The following is a 20,139-nucleotide window of genomic DNA, read 5'->3' as shown; positions in this document are numbered from 1 at the left end:
CAATTCTGGCAGCACTGGAAATTGTTAAAGCACATTCATTGTATGAATTTAAAGTTGGCAATGGTTCTGCCACTGTGATGTTGTTTATAAAACAGGGAGTGACCCTAAGAACCACCACTATCAACCTCCAAAATACCAGTAATTTGATTTTTTTGGTCCCTATCCCATTGCCAGCAATGGGAAGAGACACTAGCACCAGCATCAAGGAGCTAACAGAAATGTGCTTTGTATTAGAGTCAGCAAAAAGTGAAATAATGTGTGAAGGATACAAAGCTGTAAATTTAAATTTACCAGTTATTCCATCACATAAAACTGAAAATAAAAAGTGGCAGAAGACTGGAGAAGAAAAAATTCTCTTCTCAAGTCATGATTTAAGGCTGTATACACAGTTTCTATATAACTGCATGACAAAGTTTCAGAGCCGTAGTATTTAAGAATATTGCACTCAATTTTGTCTCAAGAGAATTTTCAGTTCCTGTTTTATTCCTCACAGATGATACAGAATGAGTCCAAACTTCAGTCAAAAGGAAACTAGATCATTTCTCTCTGTCTTATCACACTCACTAATTTCAAGAAATGGGTAAGTAGAAAAGTATTCCATAATTTGAGGAATCAACTCTAATCAAGAACTCAGCTGTGAACATTTTATCTATGGCATACTGAAACATACAGATCTGTTGTCTTTCCTAAGCTTCTCATGTTTGATGATGGTTTTATGGCTACTAAAAACAAGCATAGGACGTTAGCCAGTAAACCTGTGGAGCTGCTACTATTATGGAAGGGCTTGTTTTCACTGAAAACAATTTGATATCTCCTGTATTCAACACATGTAAGAAGATTCTAGGCAACATCACGGACATGAGAGGGAAAAATGTTACATCCTATTTAAAAACACAGTTGAAACACTAATATGGAACATGGCATTTAAGGGATCCAAACTATTTATGCAGTTGAGTTCTGTTAAGCCATTGATTCCTAAAAAAATAAAAAAGTTCTCTCTCTGATTTTAACAATCCGTTTAGTGCAAAATCACATTTATTTCCCTTGGGAAGGTCCTGGATTTTTGCCTCTCATTGGGGGTGGTGCACGCTGCAATGGCGGTGGCTGCATACCACCAGAAACTGCCTGATACATTCCTCTCATATCTATCTGCTGGTAGGTGGAAGGATTCATGATTAAATTTGGAGGCTTTGGCATCATGAGATGACTCATTGCTGCTTGTTGATAAGACATTTGCTGCTGCTGCTGCTGATTGTACTGCTGCTGTAGTCTTCTGTTCATAAGTATCCGCTGAACACAACTGATTAACTGTGTGGAGGGAAAGTGGAGTTGTTACAAGTGCATGACCTGTCTTAATGCAGCAAGTATCAAGTTTAGAGTTAAAAATCAATTGGTTAGGGGTACCATGGCTGAAGAAAAAAGCATTATTGTTATCACCATCACTAACGTGATGGCATTCACAAGCTGATTACTGTAGAAACCAGTTAGTAACACCATTTAGGACTAAGTTCTCCTAATGACTTGCCTATTGTATTGCAGGCAGCATTTATGTTAGTTGCCATGGTGATATGCACTATACTGTGAAATTACTCCCATGTATTAGTTACAGCATTTGTTGTCAGGTACCATTTATCATCCCTTTGAAAATCCTACAAGTTGATGGGCAAATAAACATTTAGTGACAAACACCAAAGGAGAAAACACTTCCAGTTGGAGTAGCACCTACTGGGAAAGTTTCAGATTTCTCAAGATTACTTAGAAAGTACTAATGAGTTATGTGGTTTTAAGTTATGTGCATTCTGCATAAAATAATTCCTTAGTGCCAGGAGTTAGAACTTTCCAGTACAAAGCCTGTCAATGGTAAAGGAACACACCAGGAAAGGGTGATGAGAAAGGTTTCAGAAAGATAGCACTGGCATGGATTATTTTGGTTTCTGACTTGTTTTAAGGAAGATTTAATGAATGGAGGAGTGCTTTTGATTTGTTTTCCCATAGAACTAAAATGCTGTAAACTGAACCATACTGAAGAGTTGCAAGTTCCTATACACAATTAGAAAGGAAACATCTTTAAGGAGACCGGGTCTTGTGTAAAGGTCACTGTATGCTACATGTCTATTACCAGTTAGGTATTTGGTTTTCTTTAAGCCACTTAGTCTTCAAGCACTTCAAATACATGAATTCATAGTAGAATTCGGAAGACTGTATTTTGCAATCTACTTTACACGACAGCTCCCTAAATGAGCAATGCTAGTCCAAAACATTGTGTGACTCAGCACTTTCTGGTGTGGAGGAGCAAAGCACACTGCTGGTAATTACTGGGCCCAAGGGATTGATAAGAAGCTGGCATTCTACAAAAACATCTTTAATATCATGTGCTAGTCCAGGTTGGTGTCACTCACACACCCCAATCCAAATAAATATAACTATCTAAAAGGCATTCAGAATTCTTACCATCTGTTGTTTTGTCAAGACATCATTATAGATGGCTTCTCGGCGCTTAATATCAAGCTCCTGGCTTGCCTGTCTGCTTAGGGCCAAGGCCTGTACTTGGGTCTCTGTCAGGGTCAGATTTTCCTTCCACTGAAAAGGAAAAAAAAGACATTTTATTAGTCACTGATAGAAAAGTAAGGGCAATCACGTTCTCGCAATTTTTTCAGAGCTGGATTAATATAGTTGGCATTGAATGACAGCCCAGTTTCCAGGAAATATTCTGGGGAAGTACAGTTTTATAACTATAACCAGAAGTTATTAGATCTTTATATTGCCAGTAAAAAACATGCTTTCCTAGATTTTATTTTAAAAGGGGAAAATGTATGGAGAAGAAAACAGGGGGGGGAAAAACCACTCAGCTGAGCCTATCAGTCTCATTTGCAGGGAGCCAGCATTTTCACTGTATGGTAAATACTGACATGGAGCTATGGACCAAATCGTTGGCACTACAAGATTCTGCTATGCCCACAGGTGCTATTACCCCACCTCATCATTAATTAGCTGTTATTACAAGTTGCGGTAACAGAAATCAGCACTAATTAAAAATACTGCTTTATTAATAAAGAAGAAATAATATGACAATTAACTGGATGACTATTTACAATCAGTAGTCACTTCTTTGCTTGACACTGCTTCTTAACATTTTTCCAGCTCTTGACCAAATTTGGATTAATATCTATTTTACTTACTATAGTTGAAATTATATCTTCAAGGGGCTGAATTCTCACTGCAGTTACACTGTTGGTTGCTTCCACAACTTTTTCTCTTCCTTGATTAATGAGGTCCTGAGAGAACAGCAGACAATGAATTATAAAGGATAGGTGCAATGCAAGAGCTTAAGTTAACACATTTAGAAATGCTTTTCTCCATCACCAATTTATGTAACTACATTTAAAACTTTTTTACACAAGTGAACATACAGAGTTGGGTAATAGGATGGAAATAAATTCACACACGATTAGACTTTGGAGGTAAGTAAATGAACAGAAAATACAAACAAGTCAACTGAAAACAATCTGCTCACTCAGTGCTTTTTAGACGATCAAAATAGTGTTAAACCCAAGTGACAAAATTTTACACCTAACAAACTTTTTGTAGTTGGCATTGTAAAATTATTATAATTGTCACATTCACACTCACTATGACTGTGATCAACATTACTTCTTGTTTTAAATTATACTAGTACATGCCTAATAATATACATATGCTTCCTATAAGTGATCAGCTTCCTATAATCAGAATACACTGTTGGTATAAGCATTTCAATATGCACACACAAATTAGTAGATTTCAACTAACAGACATATCAGAGACCTACTTTAAAAAAATGTGACATTCAGTTAGAAGGCATTAACTATCAGGATGTTAAAAAATTTCAGTAATTACTGATTTGTAACTTAATTTGAATATCTGAGACATGCTCAAAGCAATGTCGATACACTGTGCCATTTGGATTTCACTACCTACCTCTAGCTGTTGGTTACTCATTGCCGACAATGCTCCCAAATTGAACGGAATATATGGAGTTTGAGAGTTGAAATTGATAGGAGGCATATTAGTCCCAGCTGGCATGTTGAAGCGCATGGTCAGACCCTTAAAAACAAAATTGTACTTAGGAATATTCACAGTAGCTAAAACCAAGTTCTATAGCATGCCACTGCTGTCAGTTCTAGGAAAGAATTGAACACACACGAACAAAAGACACCCTACAAGAGAAACCAAAGATCTTATAGATAAAGTTTTAACCCTTAGAACTGTAACCATCTGAGTGTTTTGAAAATTCTTTCCAAAGCGTGGAATCAAAATGATTAAGTTTCCAACCACTCAGAGAAGCCTCAGTACTTGTCTTGAGATTTGAGTCTAGTTCATCTATAATTAACTGGTATAAACACAGTAAGAGAAGAAAATCCTAACAATGTCCTCAATTTGTCTAGTGATACATACTACACTAATGTAAAAGTGTGTATGTGATACGTATATTGTCTGACAAAATACATTGTTTAAGGTTTATATAACTGATTTTTAAGGACATGCTGAAGTACTGTGATCTGGATACAGTAGGATACGTTTGTCTAGCCAGACACCATTACAGATACATCAGCACAAGGACTTCAAAAATGGATTAATCAAATACAGAAAAACCAGCTGAACAGGGTTAGTCTGACTTGACAGAAATGCAGTATGCAGAGTTTTATTCATTGGAAGAAAGAAATACAAGACCCCTTGCAAGGAATAATTCTCAAATACACAAGTCCATTGTTGAAATAAAAGTCAAAAACATCAATTAGATCACAAAAGTTATTGAAGCAGAAAAATATTTCACAAAAATATTCAAACAAATTATACCACAAAGCAACTGAGAGGCATGCATGCCTGGTTGCACAAAGCCATTAGGCTATTCTGGCAAACCTGTATTTCCAAAATGGAGGGACACCAATGCCTAAATAGGCGTAGTGTAACCACCATTGTTCTTTAAAAGAACAAATAATCCCACCTTCTGCAAAAAGCAAAGACAAATACTTTTGTTTTAAATAAAACTGAATTACAGATGCCAATATAGTAAATTCTTTCCTTTGGGATTGTTAAAAAAGCAACTATGCCAGGCAGGTATAAAGCTATGCCTTTGCAAACAACTAGGTCTCCATAAATCAACCCTATATAATTTTATCTTGGATATCACAGAATCTATCCTGAATAGGTATTATTCTTTTTCTCTTAATCACAGTCTGATCTGAAGTGGTTAACTTTCTCTCAGAGTTCATAATCTGGTAGTTATATAATGAAGTTTGACAACTCTGAGGAGGCTTCTTTCAGAATCTATATGTATATAAACTGTTACTCTGTTTTATGAAGGGTATGATTTAAGTATTAAGAATAGTAGCAATGTGAATTAATTAGTAACATTAGGAGTTGGTAACTAGCCAGGTGTATTAATAGCACTTTCAGCTTTGCCATAAACCATCCTGTGTTTGTTAAGGATTCTCATATACTGTAATTCACATATAGCCTAATTTTTTAAATTGAAAAAAGGTCTTTTTACTATAGAATTCCTATTAAATACAAATGAACATAGAATTCTCAAAATACTGGTAGGAATTACTCAACAATCTTCCAAAAATCTAAATTTTGCAGGGCTTCACATTTGAAAAGAAATAGAGAAAATAGATTTTCAATTGCTTGATCATTCCAGTCCTTAGATTCTAAGCCCCATGCATAGAGCCCTGCACGGATACAAAATTTATATCCGCAGCTATAAATCGGTATCTGCAGAGCTGAAGGGTTCTACCGGGAACCATAGTGGCAAAAGTAGCAACATGTTGGGCCGCCGCTCCCAGGAGCCAGCGCCCCACGCTGGCAGCTCCTCCGGCATGGCAGTACCACCCCAGCCCCACCCACTGGGGTGGGCACTAGGGTCACTGGCAGCTGTCCCTGGTCACGCTAGTGTATACAAGCGGCTTGCAAGCTCCCAGACAGGAGCTGCACACTGCGCAGGGTTGTACTCATGCATGATGCTCTTGTATCCTTCAAGCAGGTTGTTTTGTCTAATGGAAATGGTACTACTTTACATGTTTTTTAAAATAAATGTCATGAGGTCTTATGCACTATATAAGATGATAAAACTGGAAAAAGGCACTTCTAACAGTAAAAATTATTCAGAAGCCTTTCCCCCTCTCCCCCAGGTGTGAATGAAAGGGTTTCTTGGGTATTTTTGTTCTAGGTCCTGTTCAAAATTAAGTTTGGAAGACACATGAAATATAGTAAATTAAGGGTTTTTAATCCCTTTTGGGGGGGGGACTCATAGGACATTTTCCTCTGACCATAGTCCCCTACCCAGACTGGGTATGGTGTTCTTTCGTGAGAACTTTTGTCCTCAGGACAAGACATTTAAAAAAAAATAGATTGAAAACAGATGACAGAAACGATAAACAGTTCAAGACATGAGTTCATGGTCCTTTCTGGCCCTACACAACTGCATATCGATGATTGTTAAACTTGTATCTCCACTTAGAGCCATCCAGATGTTTTAGTGTCATATCTCACACAGTACTTCAGTTCCCTCAGATAAATTACATTGCTACCAAAAATCTCCAACTACTCTACCCATCTGTGAACTCCTGAAATTCTCTCTAAACTGAGTCAGATGCCCACTTAAAATCTTCAGCAATTTTCCATACTTCCCATTTTGTGAATTCAAAAGAGAAAGTAGATTAGTTATCAGATCTGATCACCCAGGTACAACATCTTTCAGACTTTCAAGCATTTTTCACTTCTGCTGCCTTTACATCCTTTAGAGGAATACTCTAGCAACAATACACCTCTACCCCGATATAACGCGACACGATATAACACAAATTCGGATATAACGCAGTAAAGCAGCTCTACCGGGGGGGGGGGGGGGGGGGCTGTGCGCTCCGGTGGATCAAAGCAAATTCGACATAACGCAGTCTCACCTATAACACGGTAAGATTTTTTGGCTCCCGAGGACAGCGTTATATCAGGGTAGAGGTGTACTCCTATTTACACCAAACAAACCAATACTTAAGTTCTTATTCTCCTTGTGCAGTATGATAATGGAGACTAGTTTCAGTTTTCTCTGTTCTCCCAGTGGGTTCAGTGAACTGTAATTATTTTCAAGACTTTTGAACTAAGTCACAAATTTATAAGCATATTTTAAGAACAGATATTTTTATTCTCTTAACACTAGAAAGTTCATTCTACTTACTGCAATGACCATTCCCACTAAAACTTTCTGTCTTTCTGTCCATAATTCAAACCAAAGTAATTACCTGACCATCATTGGGTCTCTCCCTTTTTGACAGTTTTATAAAATCCTTGTTATGCACCCTACTTCCTTCTCCCACTTTTTTTATAACTACCCAGGAATTACTAGATCAAAAAGAACTGTCTCTAGTTTAAGAATCTAGGACTTTGGGAATGAATAAACTGCAAACTCTCCGGCCAATTCCAATATTTACTTATGCCTCAACTGGATTATATTTTCTGGGGTTAGGGAAAGGTGGAGGGCTTGTTTTGAAACCAGATGCCCATTTTTCCATTAAAAAAATCTCAAAAGGTAGAGATTTTCCATAAATTTTCCAAATGAAATATAGTAAAGAATGTCAGCTGGATGTATAATATAAAATGTGAAAACTACAAAGCTAATTATTAATAAAAAAAGTAACAAACACTAAGTAAAAATATCTTGAAGCAAATACATACAAAAGTCCCCCACCAAAACAGCATCTATTTTTTCATTTTTCATGGTCTGTTTAGCTTTTATAGAGGTGATATTTAAAATTACCATTTTAGATAATATTCAGAAGCCCATTTTCAAGCCTATAATAGAGCTATTTCTACGAAGATTCATTGTGCTCACAGAACAATCAATTTCTTTTTTTAAACTGAAGGTTATTTTCACACACACGACACCCACTTTAAGTTAGTGCAGACATCTTTACCTTTTTTTCAGCTTCATATTCTGCCCAAGCTGCCTTCCTTTCCTCTTCAGTCAATTCTTCTTCCTCTTTATGGTCTAGGAGGGAATCATGTTCATGATAGCCCACTATATGTTCTTTGTGGATTTGAAGCAATTCTGCCAGAATTGTATCCTGATTAAATGAAAAAGTACCATGAAATGAAGGTCACTTGTTAAATATTTTTATCTGTAATAGTGCTACAGAATATTTTTGTTGAGCATGTGCAAGTCATATTTCTTTGACCTGACTTTCACAATAGAGCTCAAAGCACTTCATATATAAACAAAACTAAAAGAAATTAAAAAACAAAACAAAAAACAAATGCAGTTTTCCTGATAAGAAAGGTAATGGAGAAACAACCTCATGCAACAGATAGTCAAATCACTTAATGCACCCCTACAGTATGCCCAGATTCCACAATGACTGATGCAGTATAGAACCTAAATAGAATGAAATGTGCCAAATAATTGCTTTTTTAAGAGATGCTTGTACGCTGCCCCTGACGGGAGGCTATGATAATCTCCTTCAGTGATGAGGTAGAGCCTCCCTGTTGGATTTTATGAGTTGGAAAGTATTTGAGTCCAAATTGCATATTTCAACCTAAAACTCCTGAAGCAGTTTCACTACTACACCACCAATAGCGCCTGGAGGAGGCCACCTTTTTCAAAATGGCGAGATGCATGTGTTGGGATATGTAGTCTCCACACCTCTATATTAAAATGTCACATTTCTGGGTTCCATGCGCTGGATTTGGCCAACAGGCCATGCTTTGGACACTCACATTCTATACTATCCTAATACTTTTACACTTTTATAATAACTAAAATATTTAAATGACCTCAACAGTTGCAAATTGTTTTATTCAAAGTCCTGAATATTAAAGGTCCTATGGAGCGGTGTTAAAAATTATTACTATTTTTCAAAAGTCACAGTCACTAACCTAAAAAACCCTAATTTATTAATTAAGCAAATAAAAGAGATAACGTGGCAGGTAACTAACATACAGTATTTAGGTGCTATTGTCCTTGCTAGGAATACAGATGCCAGGTAAGGAGATAATGTTATCTCAATTAAAAAGTGAAATAAAAACAAATGGAGGGGAAAAGAATGGATGGAACAAAGCTGCTTGTATCTTAAATTAAAGTTAAAGATTTAGCAGTCTTCATTTTTACTGAGTCAACATTTCCTTCTCCATGGGCACCCACATGACAATGCTTGGTGTTGAAATGAAAGCAATGCCTCTGAGGATCAACAGAAACAAGGCCCATAAGATTACTAGATCCCGCTCCTGTTGGGAGCGCAAAGTGCAGACTGTGTTCCTAATCTGAAGAGCTCACAGTCCATATAGACCTAAGATGGGAGAAAGGGAAACAAATACAAGTAGAAGGTATGGAACTGATCCACGGAGAAAAAGTGACTTGTAGCCAAGATCACACAGGGAGCCTGTGGCAGAGCCAAGAAGCGAACCCAGATATCCTGAATCCCAGTCCAATTCCTTAATCACAAGTGACTACTATCTGTTTCTACACTTTATACTGCTACACAGGCAAAAAACAAACCATAATTTTGAGTATTAAAGCAGTTAACATCTTTTTTTAAAAAGTCAACCTCTTTGTTTCATCCTTGTCCTATCAACTGGCCTTTTCATGTGGGAGCCACCACATTCTCCTCCAGCCCCTCAGGAGCAAACTCTGTGATATATCCGTGTGACTAAAGGGCACATGAATTAAATAATGGGATTTAGGGGAAGAGAAAGGATGTGGTAATAGGATACACAGAAAACATTTAAGGGAGGTGGGTGAAAGTCCAGAAGAGATTACAAAATTAAGTTAACACAATAAAAGCTTTCTCAACATACTGTAGCTGTACATAAGTGTGTGGAGGGTTCTTATACATGCATATGCATTAGTTTCCATGGTAACACTATTACTGAAAACAATACTGGAATATAATCCACACTCACTTGGCCAACACAGTCATCAAAATGTGGTTTAAATTACATCCAACTGTGTATGTTTGCTTTTCTTTGTCTAAACTTTATTTTGTATTAAATAAAGCGATGACGATTGAAAGCTAAGTACGATACCGCCATTACATTTTCTTAAATGTTTTTACACTGAAAAACTAATTAATTCAATTTTATGTGAAATTCAGCAAAAAAGTTTATTGATTTGCATTAGTATACTCTGAAATTAAAAAAAACATTTAGCAATATGGTTTATAGGTTTTTAAAACGATACTGAAATGCAATTTTGGTGCTGAACTGAAAATTGCTGAAAAATGTTTCCAAACTTCAAAAATGTTTCTCCCAGCTGTCATTTTCAATTTTTCATGGAAATAAATGCAACAGAAGAATTGCATCTAAAAGAACACTAACCCAGGAGGGCACACAACCTATATACTGAGTCATAAAATAAATACCTTTTCTCAACCAATTCAGTGACTTATAGAAAAGAAGCAGAGAAATTTACTATACTGGAGTTAGCAGCTTTTTAAGAAGTCACAAATTTTCTCTTCTTAGACTACAATGAAAAAGCAAACACTTGCTAAATCCCGGACGACTAACGCTCACATATTGCAAACTACTGCTAAAGAGATACAATGCCCAACTCAGCCAATCCTACATTTAACAACATAAATACTATGGCATTAAGGCAGGAGTAGTCAATGAGGTGGAAATCCAGGGGCCAAATCCAGACTGCCAGATTCTTTTGAACAGACCCCAAAATCTTTTCATGTACTTACTCTAATCATTTTTTATTATTTTCTTTGGAGTCTGGACCTTGACTATATCTTGACAAAAAATAATGGACTACATCTGCATTAATGCATTGCTTGCTTTTGCTGATTGGGGGGTGCTGCTGGTGGCACTGGGGACTTGAGACAACAACAGGAATAAATGACAGAGTACACACTACTGGATGCTCCTGGGGCCCTGTATCTGAGGCAGACACGCTGCCTCTAGAGTACCTCTCCCCACCTGGCCTTTGGTCTGCTCCAGCATCACCTCTTTGGGGAGTCTAGTGCTAGTGGCCATAAGCGGTGAAGTGACAACTACTTGAACTTGTCACTTTGAACATATCTGTTACAAAATGAAAAAGCCAAAACAACCACTGGGGAAAAATCTTTTTACAGTTACTTTAATATGCGCTAAATCAGGGGTTCTCAACCTTTTTCTTTCCGATTCCCCCCACCCCCGACCCAACATGCTATGACATAGTTTGACTTCTATTTGGGGAGGGGGGCAGAGCCTGGCGGGGCTTGGGGCAGCTCCGCACAGCAGGGTCCGGGGAGGGAGCACCACCTCCATCCCCCGACTCATCTCAGAAGGCCACCCGGCCTGTCTCGGTTGGGAGGGGCACACAACCAAAAATTATAACTCAAAGGGGGGAGGAGCTCAGCTCAAAAAGTTTGCAAACTGCTCAGGGTGCAGGCAGGGGGCAATTAGGGGCTGAGTACGGGCAAGAGGGTAGCTCAGGGTGGAGGTAGCTGGGGCTTCAGCCCCAGGGCCCCTGTAAAAGGGCTTGTGGCCCAAAAGGGGGCGTGGACCCCCAGTTGAGAATTGCTGCGCTAAATCTTTCCCCCAGCACATAATCCTGTGGGAGTTCAGTGTAAAAATTTGAGAGAATCTATTTAAAAATACTATAATAGTACTCATAAGTCAATTTATTTAAAGCACCCACCTCCATTGCTAAAAAGCCCAACGCAAAGCAAAAAACGTTACTATATTTTTTATTATATTTCTAATGTTAACTGAGAAAGTTCTGTTTAAACTCTCTCTTTCAAGGAAAGGTAATAGCTCCAGTGTGCCTTCTACCCTTTTAATCTGCTGTTCTACAAAACTAAAAACGCTTTGAGGTGCCCAAAACTTCAATCTGGATTAGATAACTAGTCACCAGCCTAACAGAAATCTACACAAAGCCCACTGCACATACAGTAATTATTTCTATACTTACATCATCTAAATTTGAGCCACTGATTAATCAGCCATAGTGCACCTGGTATGCTTTTCTTGGACTGACAGAGATAATTTTTAATACAGTATTTTTGCAAAGATGCAGAGATAGTGGATTAATAAAAATTTGCTTTTAATCAGTGAAAGTTAAGGCTAATTTAATAATTTTTGTGTACTTTTATACAGAACTTTTTAATATAAAAATAGCCTTTTAAACACAAAAAATCAAGAACTGAATCTGCCTTCCTCATGGTTCCTTTTCTTGTATTTTGCCGACAGCGTAAAGCTGAAATTGCGCATGTTAAATGCGCGTAAGATGCGACAGACCTGAAATAGCACTGTTAAAAAATAAACTAGTATCTATATAACAAGATTCCAACAACGTTATTTTCTGTGTCACTCTGAAGCCACAAATGTCAACTGAGTCAGTGTAAAGCAAAGGTCCCCAAACTGTGGGATGTGCCCCCGCTCCCGCAGGAAGGCACAGCTAGGGCCCAAGCCAGTCCACACGAGGGGAGTGGGGGATGGGGGGCTCCACCCTGCTCTGCTCCTGTCCCCGGCCACACGTGCCGGCTCCACTCCTGGCCCCGTCCCCAGCTGTGGCACCAGCCTTGGCCCCTTTACCGCTGTCCGCATCCCGCCCTCCTGGAGCCGTGGCCCCACTCCCTGGGGGGGGAGCATGGGAGGGATTGACGGGACGCGGACAGGGGTAAGAGGTGGGGCGTAAGGTAAAAAGTTTGGGGCCACTGGTGTAAAGTGATGGACACAGCTACAAGCATGGTTGAGAGCTCTTTTTGTTTAGAGTATCACCAGGTTCAATCATCAATGCATGCTGTGAGAATGAGACGGAATGTGAGAGTTTTGTGGAGGTTGGAATATGACAGTTGATCAGGAAAGATGGGAGTACCAGCTATGTGAGGCAAGAGGTGGCTGTGCCTCCATCCAAGAGGCAGCTCTGTGTACACACAGCAACACTGCTCACTACAAACACAGCGCACAGAAATAAAAGCTCCATTTTTAGCTTTTTTTACACATGAATTTATGAATTATACCTCTATGACAGCCGGGGCTTTCAGCAACTAGTGTTAAATTAAAATCCTAGCAATAGTGCTCTGCCTTACAGAGAACCAGACTCTCAATACTCAAGCTGACTAGGAGTACTGAAGAGTCAATGTACGCATTCCTTGGAAAAATAACAGGAGTACTTGTGGCACCTTAGAGACTAACAAATTTATTAGAGCATAAGCTTTCGTGGGCTACAACCCACTTCTTCGGATGCATCCGAAGAAGTGGGTTGTAGCCCACGAAAGCTTATGCTCTAATAAATTTGTTAGTCTCTAAGGTGCCACAAGTACTCCTGTTATTTTTGCGGATACAGACTAACACGGCTGCTACTCTGATTCCTTGGAAAACATATTATACCACAACAGCAGCATATCTGTGTGATAAAAAGGTAGTACTGATGGGGACTGAAGAAGAATATAGTCCACCAAAAAACTGCATAGTAGCTACTTGTTAACTCTTTTGAAGGTGACAAGAGTCACACAATCACTAGCGTACATACTACATCATAAACAAAATACAATGAAAGATCTAGCAGTCATGCCATCTTTATTCCAAAACAAACACAAATTGTTATGCAACAGTTAGGCCAGTACTGTTAAGTGCTAATCAAAAAGATGTAGCAGTATAATCATATTTTTAAAAAGCAAAGTTAATGGGCATTAACAGCCTAAATACCTTTAAAAATCCAGCCTTACGTAAATAAGGAGTTCTAATACCATGCTCACCACACTATTTATTTGCACACACCAGTGAACTGAAAATTTATGTTCTGGGCAATTATCTTAACATTCTCCCTGTAGTGACATCTGCCTCCAATCTTTCTTTATTATATTTCATACCAAGGATCTGAGCCTTCAAACCCTTACGTGATTAAGGGTGGTAAAATGAGACTCTGAGTGAATGTCCTTTTTCTAGTAGCACTTTGCAACCATAACTATAGCTCAACTAAGTTTTTGTCCTGAGTTTCTATGACTTTTGTAGGAGCAATACGTTTTTGGATTACACATGTAGATCTCATGAAATTGAAACCAGCTGAATTTTTAAAAAATTCAAATTACACAATCACTTGGATGATTTCTTAAAAAAAATCCCAAAGACTAAAATTTTAGAGACAAATTTCCACCTCCTTCCAGTTATCCTTTGTATCATATAAATGTTGCTAGCTATGTTAAGGAAACATACATGTTATATATGCAAATTTTGCATAAATATTTCCAATGCCAAGTATATGCCTATAAGCAGTGGTTATACTTCAACTTGTAAGCGTCATTGCTTTTGTTTAGTGAGAAGGCTAAAAACGTGCACAAGTTATGACATATGCCTTGATATCCATCAATACAGAAATCTGTAAGGTGGCTTTTCCCCTGTTCAATATTTGATTAAAAGTATTACTGTCTTGCCTTTGTGAAAGTTTTGTGATTTTTCTTCGTTTTTACGTAATCTAAATAATGATAAAATTTTTCACAATAGAGGATGTGTACACTGAAAAAAAGACCCACAGCGAGTCTTATAGTCAGGGTCAACTGACTCAGGCTCGAGCTACGGGGCTAAAAATATCAATGTAGATGGTCAGGCTCGCGCCGGAGCCTGGGCTCTGACGACCATCCCCCTCAGCGGGTTTCAGAGTCCAGGCTCCAGCCCGAGCCCGAATGTCTACACTGCTAATTTTAGCTCTGTAGTGTGAGCCCCAGTCACTTGACGCAGGTTCTGAGACTTGCTGGCAAGGGTCCCCCCCCCCCCCCTTTTTTTTTTTTTTTAAAGCAGCGTAAAAATCCCCATTGTTGATAGATGTTTGGCTGCGTGTGTTCTTTTAACATGGTGTCCCAGCTCTGCGCAGACAGCAGATTTTGACTGACCTGCCCAATAAATTCACAGACTCAGTTTTCAGCGAAGGAACTTGGTCAGGTTTATTGCCAATGAAGCATGGTGCTCAATGGTTACAGGTACACTAACACATGTATGCTCGAGATAATGGACCAGCTCAGTGAATGGCAGGACTTTCCATTTTCCCCTCGGCCAGACAAAGACACTTCCTCTGAGATACATTTTTATACACACATACAAACAAGTTATGTGTTGCCCCCTTGACGTGGCTAGTTACTGCCCTCTGATGTACCTAGAGACCACTCTCTGACGTAGCTAACCACCACCCATTACCTTGTGCCTGTTGGTTAGATTAAAACATTTCTATCCATCATGTTGTTATCCGGACCTTGTTTTTAAAATGGGTCAGTGTGTTTTTGTTACCTTTGGGGAATGTATTGGTATCGAGGTGCTCTGGTACCACCCTTCTGGAACATGTTTGTGTGCATGCTTTGTGCCTAGCACCTCTTAGGAATGTGTTTTTGCAATATCAGCCCTGTTTTTGCCAGATTCTATGTGCAGGCCCTGCCTAGCTCACAGCAGGACTTTGTTTTATATCAGCAAATCTTTGACCACTACTTTAGCCCAGGCCTCTGATACAAGGTCTTATGTCTCAGGCCCTCTTACTACTACACCCATAATGTCCCCAAATATTGCTCTTTATTTGGAAGCAATATTGTTATATTAGAAAATCTGACATTAAAACATTCCTTGCAACTCTGATGTTTTGTGTTTTTATTATTGACGATCTCTTAAAATTCAACACCCGAGTAATGAGATATTGTAAAAGCCCATTATGGTGAAAACAGTAAACACAGATGTATTTAACTACCAGTAAAATTTTACATGGCATGATGTTTAAAAATGTAACTGTTAGCTATATACAGATTAATTTTGCTAACTGCCAGGCAAATTTATATACTCCTGCTTTTTTGTCATGTGGATCTGGCACATAATTATAGTATTTTTTCCTCCACAAATTACTCTTTATAAGGAAACTGTGTATGTGTGTGAAGATATACATCTCAAATTTAGAGCACTAAGAACACAAGCCAAAAATTTACAGACACTGAGAATATTAGAAAACAGGCAATTTTTGTTTATCTAACCTATACAAAGTCTTTAATTATAAAATTTCCAAAAGCACCTGAAGAATCCTAACATATTTAAAGCAAAAGAATTTACAAACAAATCAGCTGCTCAAATCATAAATTATAGGTGATAAAGATAAGTCTAGGAAGTCTAGACTCAATTTAACTATGGAGTCTTCAACAATTCCTTCTTAATGTATGCAACTCCTCCTAGCAGAGCTGGAAAAGCCCTGCTATTGGGCTTTAATGAAGTCAACAAGTGTGCTGGGTCTGCACTCAACTATCCTTTTCATGAGGAGACCTTAGAGAAAGATGGCTAATCTACATTTTGATGGCTGTAGAGAAAGATGGAAGAGAAAATACACCACCCAATTCACAATCTACTCCCTTTAAAGAACTAGCCTTAAGGGTTTGACTATATATTCACTTAAATTTCAAAATCCATGTTTTCAACATTTGTTCATGTATTGGGGTTTGGAGGGGTGTTGTTTTTCTGGATTCTAGCTGTAGTTCCACATATTGCTTCTAGTACATTTGCATGATTACTATGGTGCATTTCTTGCCAATGCCAAGAATTACAGAGGCAAAAGTTCCTTATCTTACCATCTGCATGGTAATAAAATTGCACAATGACATCATTGTGCAGCAAACTATGCTTTGAAGAAATAAAAGCTGAAGGGGCCTGAACACAAGGGAGAAAATTATACCCCAAACCTGTAAAAAACAAAACTAAAGCCTCACGTTAGCTTAAATGCCTATCTTGCTTTTCTGATAATTACAAAGGAACAGTTCTGTCTTTGTAAGAAAAGTATAGGCAGTTCAGTGTCAAAAAGAAGAAATGCAGGTAAATGTCTGTAATAGGTTTTACTAGCCTTTGTTCCCTACTAAAGGCTGTAGAGATCAGATCGTGTATGCTAAATTTATCAGGAACAAACTATCTAATTATGCAACACGACTTTGACCAAGATTTTCCTCTCTGATTACTGTGCAATTCATGAATATTATAATAAAATGTTTTCCTAAATATAATTAATGTTAGATGCCTCTTATTTCTGTTTTGATTTTTGCAAAAGAACCAAGCATGAACCAGATATTGAATTTGTCTCATTGTTAATATTGCAGGTATTACAATTATAAAGCCAGAAATAGGCATTGCTATTAAAATTACACTGAAATAAGGAAAACACCAATATAGCAGGAAGGTAACAGAGAAACTCTAATGCTAGTAAACTACCTGAATTCAAACTATTAAAGAAAGAATCACAGAATCACAAAAATGTAGGTTTGGGAAGGGCAACCTGCAGCCCGCCTGCGGCCTGTCAGATTACCCTGATGGGCCGCGAGACAGTTTGTTTATATGGACTGTCCACAGCCACGGTCGCCCTTAGCTCCCAGTGGCTGCGCCTGCGGACAGTCAATGTAAACAAACTGTCTCGTGGCCCCACCAGTGGATTACACTGACGGGCTGCGGGTTGCCCACTATTGGTCTAACCTGTTCTTAAAAACCTCCAATGACAAAGATTCCACAACCTCCTTAGGTAATTTGTTCCAGTGCTTAACTACCCTTACTGTTAAGACATTTTTCCTAATGTGTAACCTAAATCTCCCTTGCTGCCATTAAGCCCATTACTTCCTCTCCTGTCCTCAGCGGATAAGGAGAACAATTTATCACGCTCCTCTCTATAACAATCTTTTATGTGTCCCGCCCCTCCACCCCCTTCTCTTCTCCAGACTAAACAAACAATTTTTTCAATCTTCCCCCGTGGGTTGTGCTTTCTAGACTTATCATTTTTGTTGCTCTCTTCTGGACTTTTCTCAATTTGTCCACATCTTTCCCAAATGTGCTGCCCAGAACTGGACACAATACTCCAGTTGAGGTCTGCTGAGTAGAGGGGAATAATTACTTCTCGTGTCTTGCTTACAACACTCCTGGTGATACATCCCAGATTAATGTTCATTTTTTTGCAACAGTATTGCACTGTTGACTCATAGTTAGTTTGTGATCCATTATAGCCCCCAGATCCTTTTCTGCAGTACTCCTTCCTAGGCAGTCATATCCCATTTTGTCTTTGTGAAATTACTATTCCTTCCTAAATGTAGTACTTTGCATTTGACCTTATGGAATTTCATCCTATTTATTTCAGACAATTTCTTCTGTTTGTCAAAATCATTTCAAATTCTTATCCTGTCCTCCAAAGCACTTGCAACTCCTCCAGCTTGGTATCATCCGCAAATTTTATAAGTGTACACTCTCTGCCATTATCAAAATCACTTATGAAGATACTGAATAGAACCAAACCCAGGACAGATCCTTGTAGGACCTCACTCAATGTGCCCTCCTGATTAACTGTGAACCACTGATATTTACTCTGATTATGGTTTTCCAATCAGTTGTGCACCCATCTTATATTTGGTTCGTTTAGGCTGTATTTTCCTAGTTTGCTTATGAGAAGGTTGTGTGAGATTGTATCAAAAGTCTTACTAAATAAAGTTGATAAATATCACATCTACTCCTTCCCCCCATCCACAAGACTTGTTGCCCTGTCAAAGGAGGATATTAGGTTGGTTTGACATGATTTGTTCTTGACAAATCCATGTTGACTGTTACTTAACTTATTATCTTCTAGGTGCTTTCAAATTGATTGTTTATTTGCTCCATTATCTTTCTGGGTACCAAAGTTAGCTGACTGGCCTATAATTCCCTGGGTTGTCTTTATTTCCCTTTTTATAGACAGGCTCTATATTTGTCCTTTTCAGCTGATGGGACCTCTCCTCTCCTCCATGCATTCTCAAAGATCTAATGCCTCAGAGATTTCTTCAGCCAGTTCCTTAAGCATTCTAGGATGTATTTCATCAGGCCCTGGTCGACTTGAAGACATCTAGCTTGTCAAAGTAATTCTTAACTTGTTCTTTCCCTATTTTAGCCTCCGATCCTACCCCATTTTCATGGACGTTTGTTAGTCATTTGATAACTGCTAAACTTTTAGGTGAAAACTGAAACAAAAATGGCATTTAAGACTCCGGCCATTGCTGAATTTTCTGTTACTGCCTTTCCCTCCTCAGTGAGTAATGGGCCAACCCTTTCCTTAGACTTCCTCTTGTTTCTCATGAATAATCATAAATTCACAGAACACCAAAAATCACAGATATTAGAAGGAAAACTGGTGAAATTACAGTAAGTAGGAACCATAGTTATTAGGACTGAAACCAGTAGTGTGGAAGAAGGCTGGTGCCCTATGCTACTTTTGTATAGATTTATGTTGATGTTTGTCTTTATGTTAAAGATGCCTAGAGCCTGAGATAGACACTTTTTAAAATAAGGTACAATTCAAAAGAAATAAAATAAGTAACAGCCATAAGTAAGACACAATCAACAATGACATTTATATGTAAAATGTATGGATCAAGAAGCAGTCAAAATGGTTATTGGACTACTCAAGGATTTGTAGGTAAAATAACTCAGTGCTGGAAAGGATGGAACCAAAAAAGAATTAATCAATTTACAGTGAAGAAATAAATACAGCTAAAAAAAGCAAGGTGAATGGAAGCCAAAGGAATTAAAGTAAAACTCCAGGGATTCATCTTCAATTTTTTCCATAGTAAATGGGGAGGGGGGGGGAGAATGAAAAATATTTCACATATACAATCCCCTAATATAAAACTGTACCTGAGAAATACCTGATGAAGCTGGAATATTCTGATTGCTGTTAGAACCAGTCACAAATATCAAAAGAGGTTGCCAACTTGTGATGGCAAAGTAGGACAGGAACGAAATCACTCTCCATTAGTTTTAATGAGAGAAAACAATATTTTTTAGGTCAGTTGGAATCTTAAGTGATTTTTTTTCTCCTATGTGTAGTTTTGTTTTCTTTAACTATATATTTTTTGTAGGCAGATAGTATCCAGGACTTTCAAGAGATGACAAGTAATTTGCATGCCCATATCTGATGGTCCTGCAAAAACAGCCTTCTTTCATTGCACACCTCAGCCCAATCCTCCTCGCCCTCTCCAGAGCTAGGCTGCTTGACTAAGTCCCAAAATTCTACCCATCATAAATTTATAGCTACTTCCAGTTACTCACTGACCCTACAGCAATGGTTTTGGGGGGTGTGGCTGCTGATTTTGGAAGAGCCAAGTATAGACTGTTCGTGGGTGGGAAGAGGAGGAGTGGTTGAGGAAAGCTATGAGAATAATGCAA

The 20,139-nt window shown here is 38.3% G+C and overlaps 1 protein-coding gene across 1 annotated transcript in view; it reads right to left on the bottom strand.

Moving 5' to 3' along the window:
• Window positions 1–1,035: 1,035 nt before the first annotated feature.
• Window positions 1,036–20,139, bottom strand: part of ATRX (ATRX chromatin remodeler) — a 129,941-nt gene continuing 110,837 nt past the window's right edge. Inside the window, exons 32-36 of the mRNA XM_065410527.1 lie at window positions 7,950–8,099; window positions 3,958–4,083; window positions 3,180–3,275; window positions 2,452–2,580; window positions 1,036–1,308 (exon numbers count right to left, since the gene is read on the bottom strand). Coding sequence (XP_065266599.1) covers window positions 1,036–1,308; window positions 2,452–2,580; window positions 3,180–3,275; window positions 3,958–4,083; window positions 7,950–8,099 — 774 coding nt within the window. The remainder of the gene's footprint in view (window positions 1,309–2,451; window positions 2,581–3,179; window positions 3,276–3,957; window positions 4,084–7,949; window positions 8,100–20,139) is intronic.

This window comes from Emys orbicularis, chromosome 9, assembly GCF_028017835.1.
Source record: "Emys orbicularis isolate rEmyOrb1 chromosome 9, rEmyOrb1.hap1, whole genome shotgun sequence".
Taxonomy (NCBI): domain Eukaryota; kingdom Metazoa; phylum Chordata; order Testudines; family Emydidae; genus Emys; species Emys orbicularis.
Note: the sequence above shows the minus strand (reverse complement) of the source record. Positions and strands in the feature narration are given on the sequence as shown.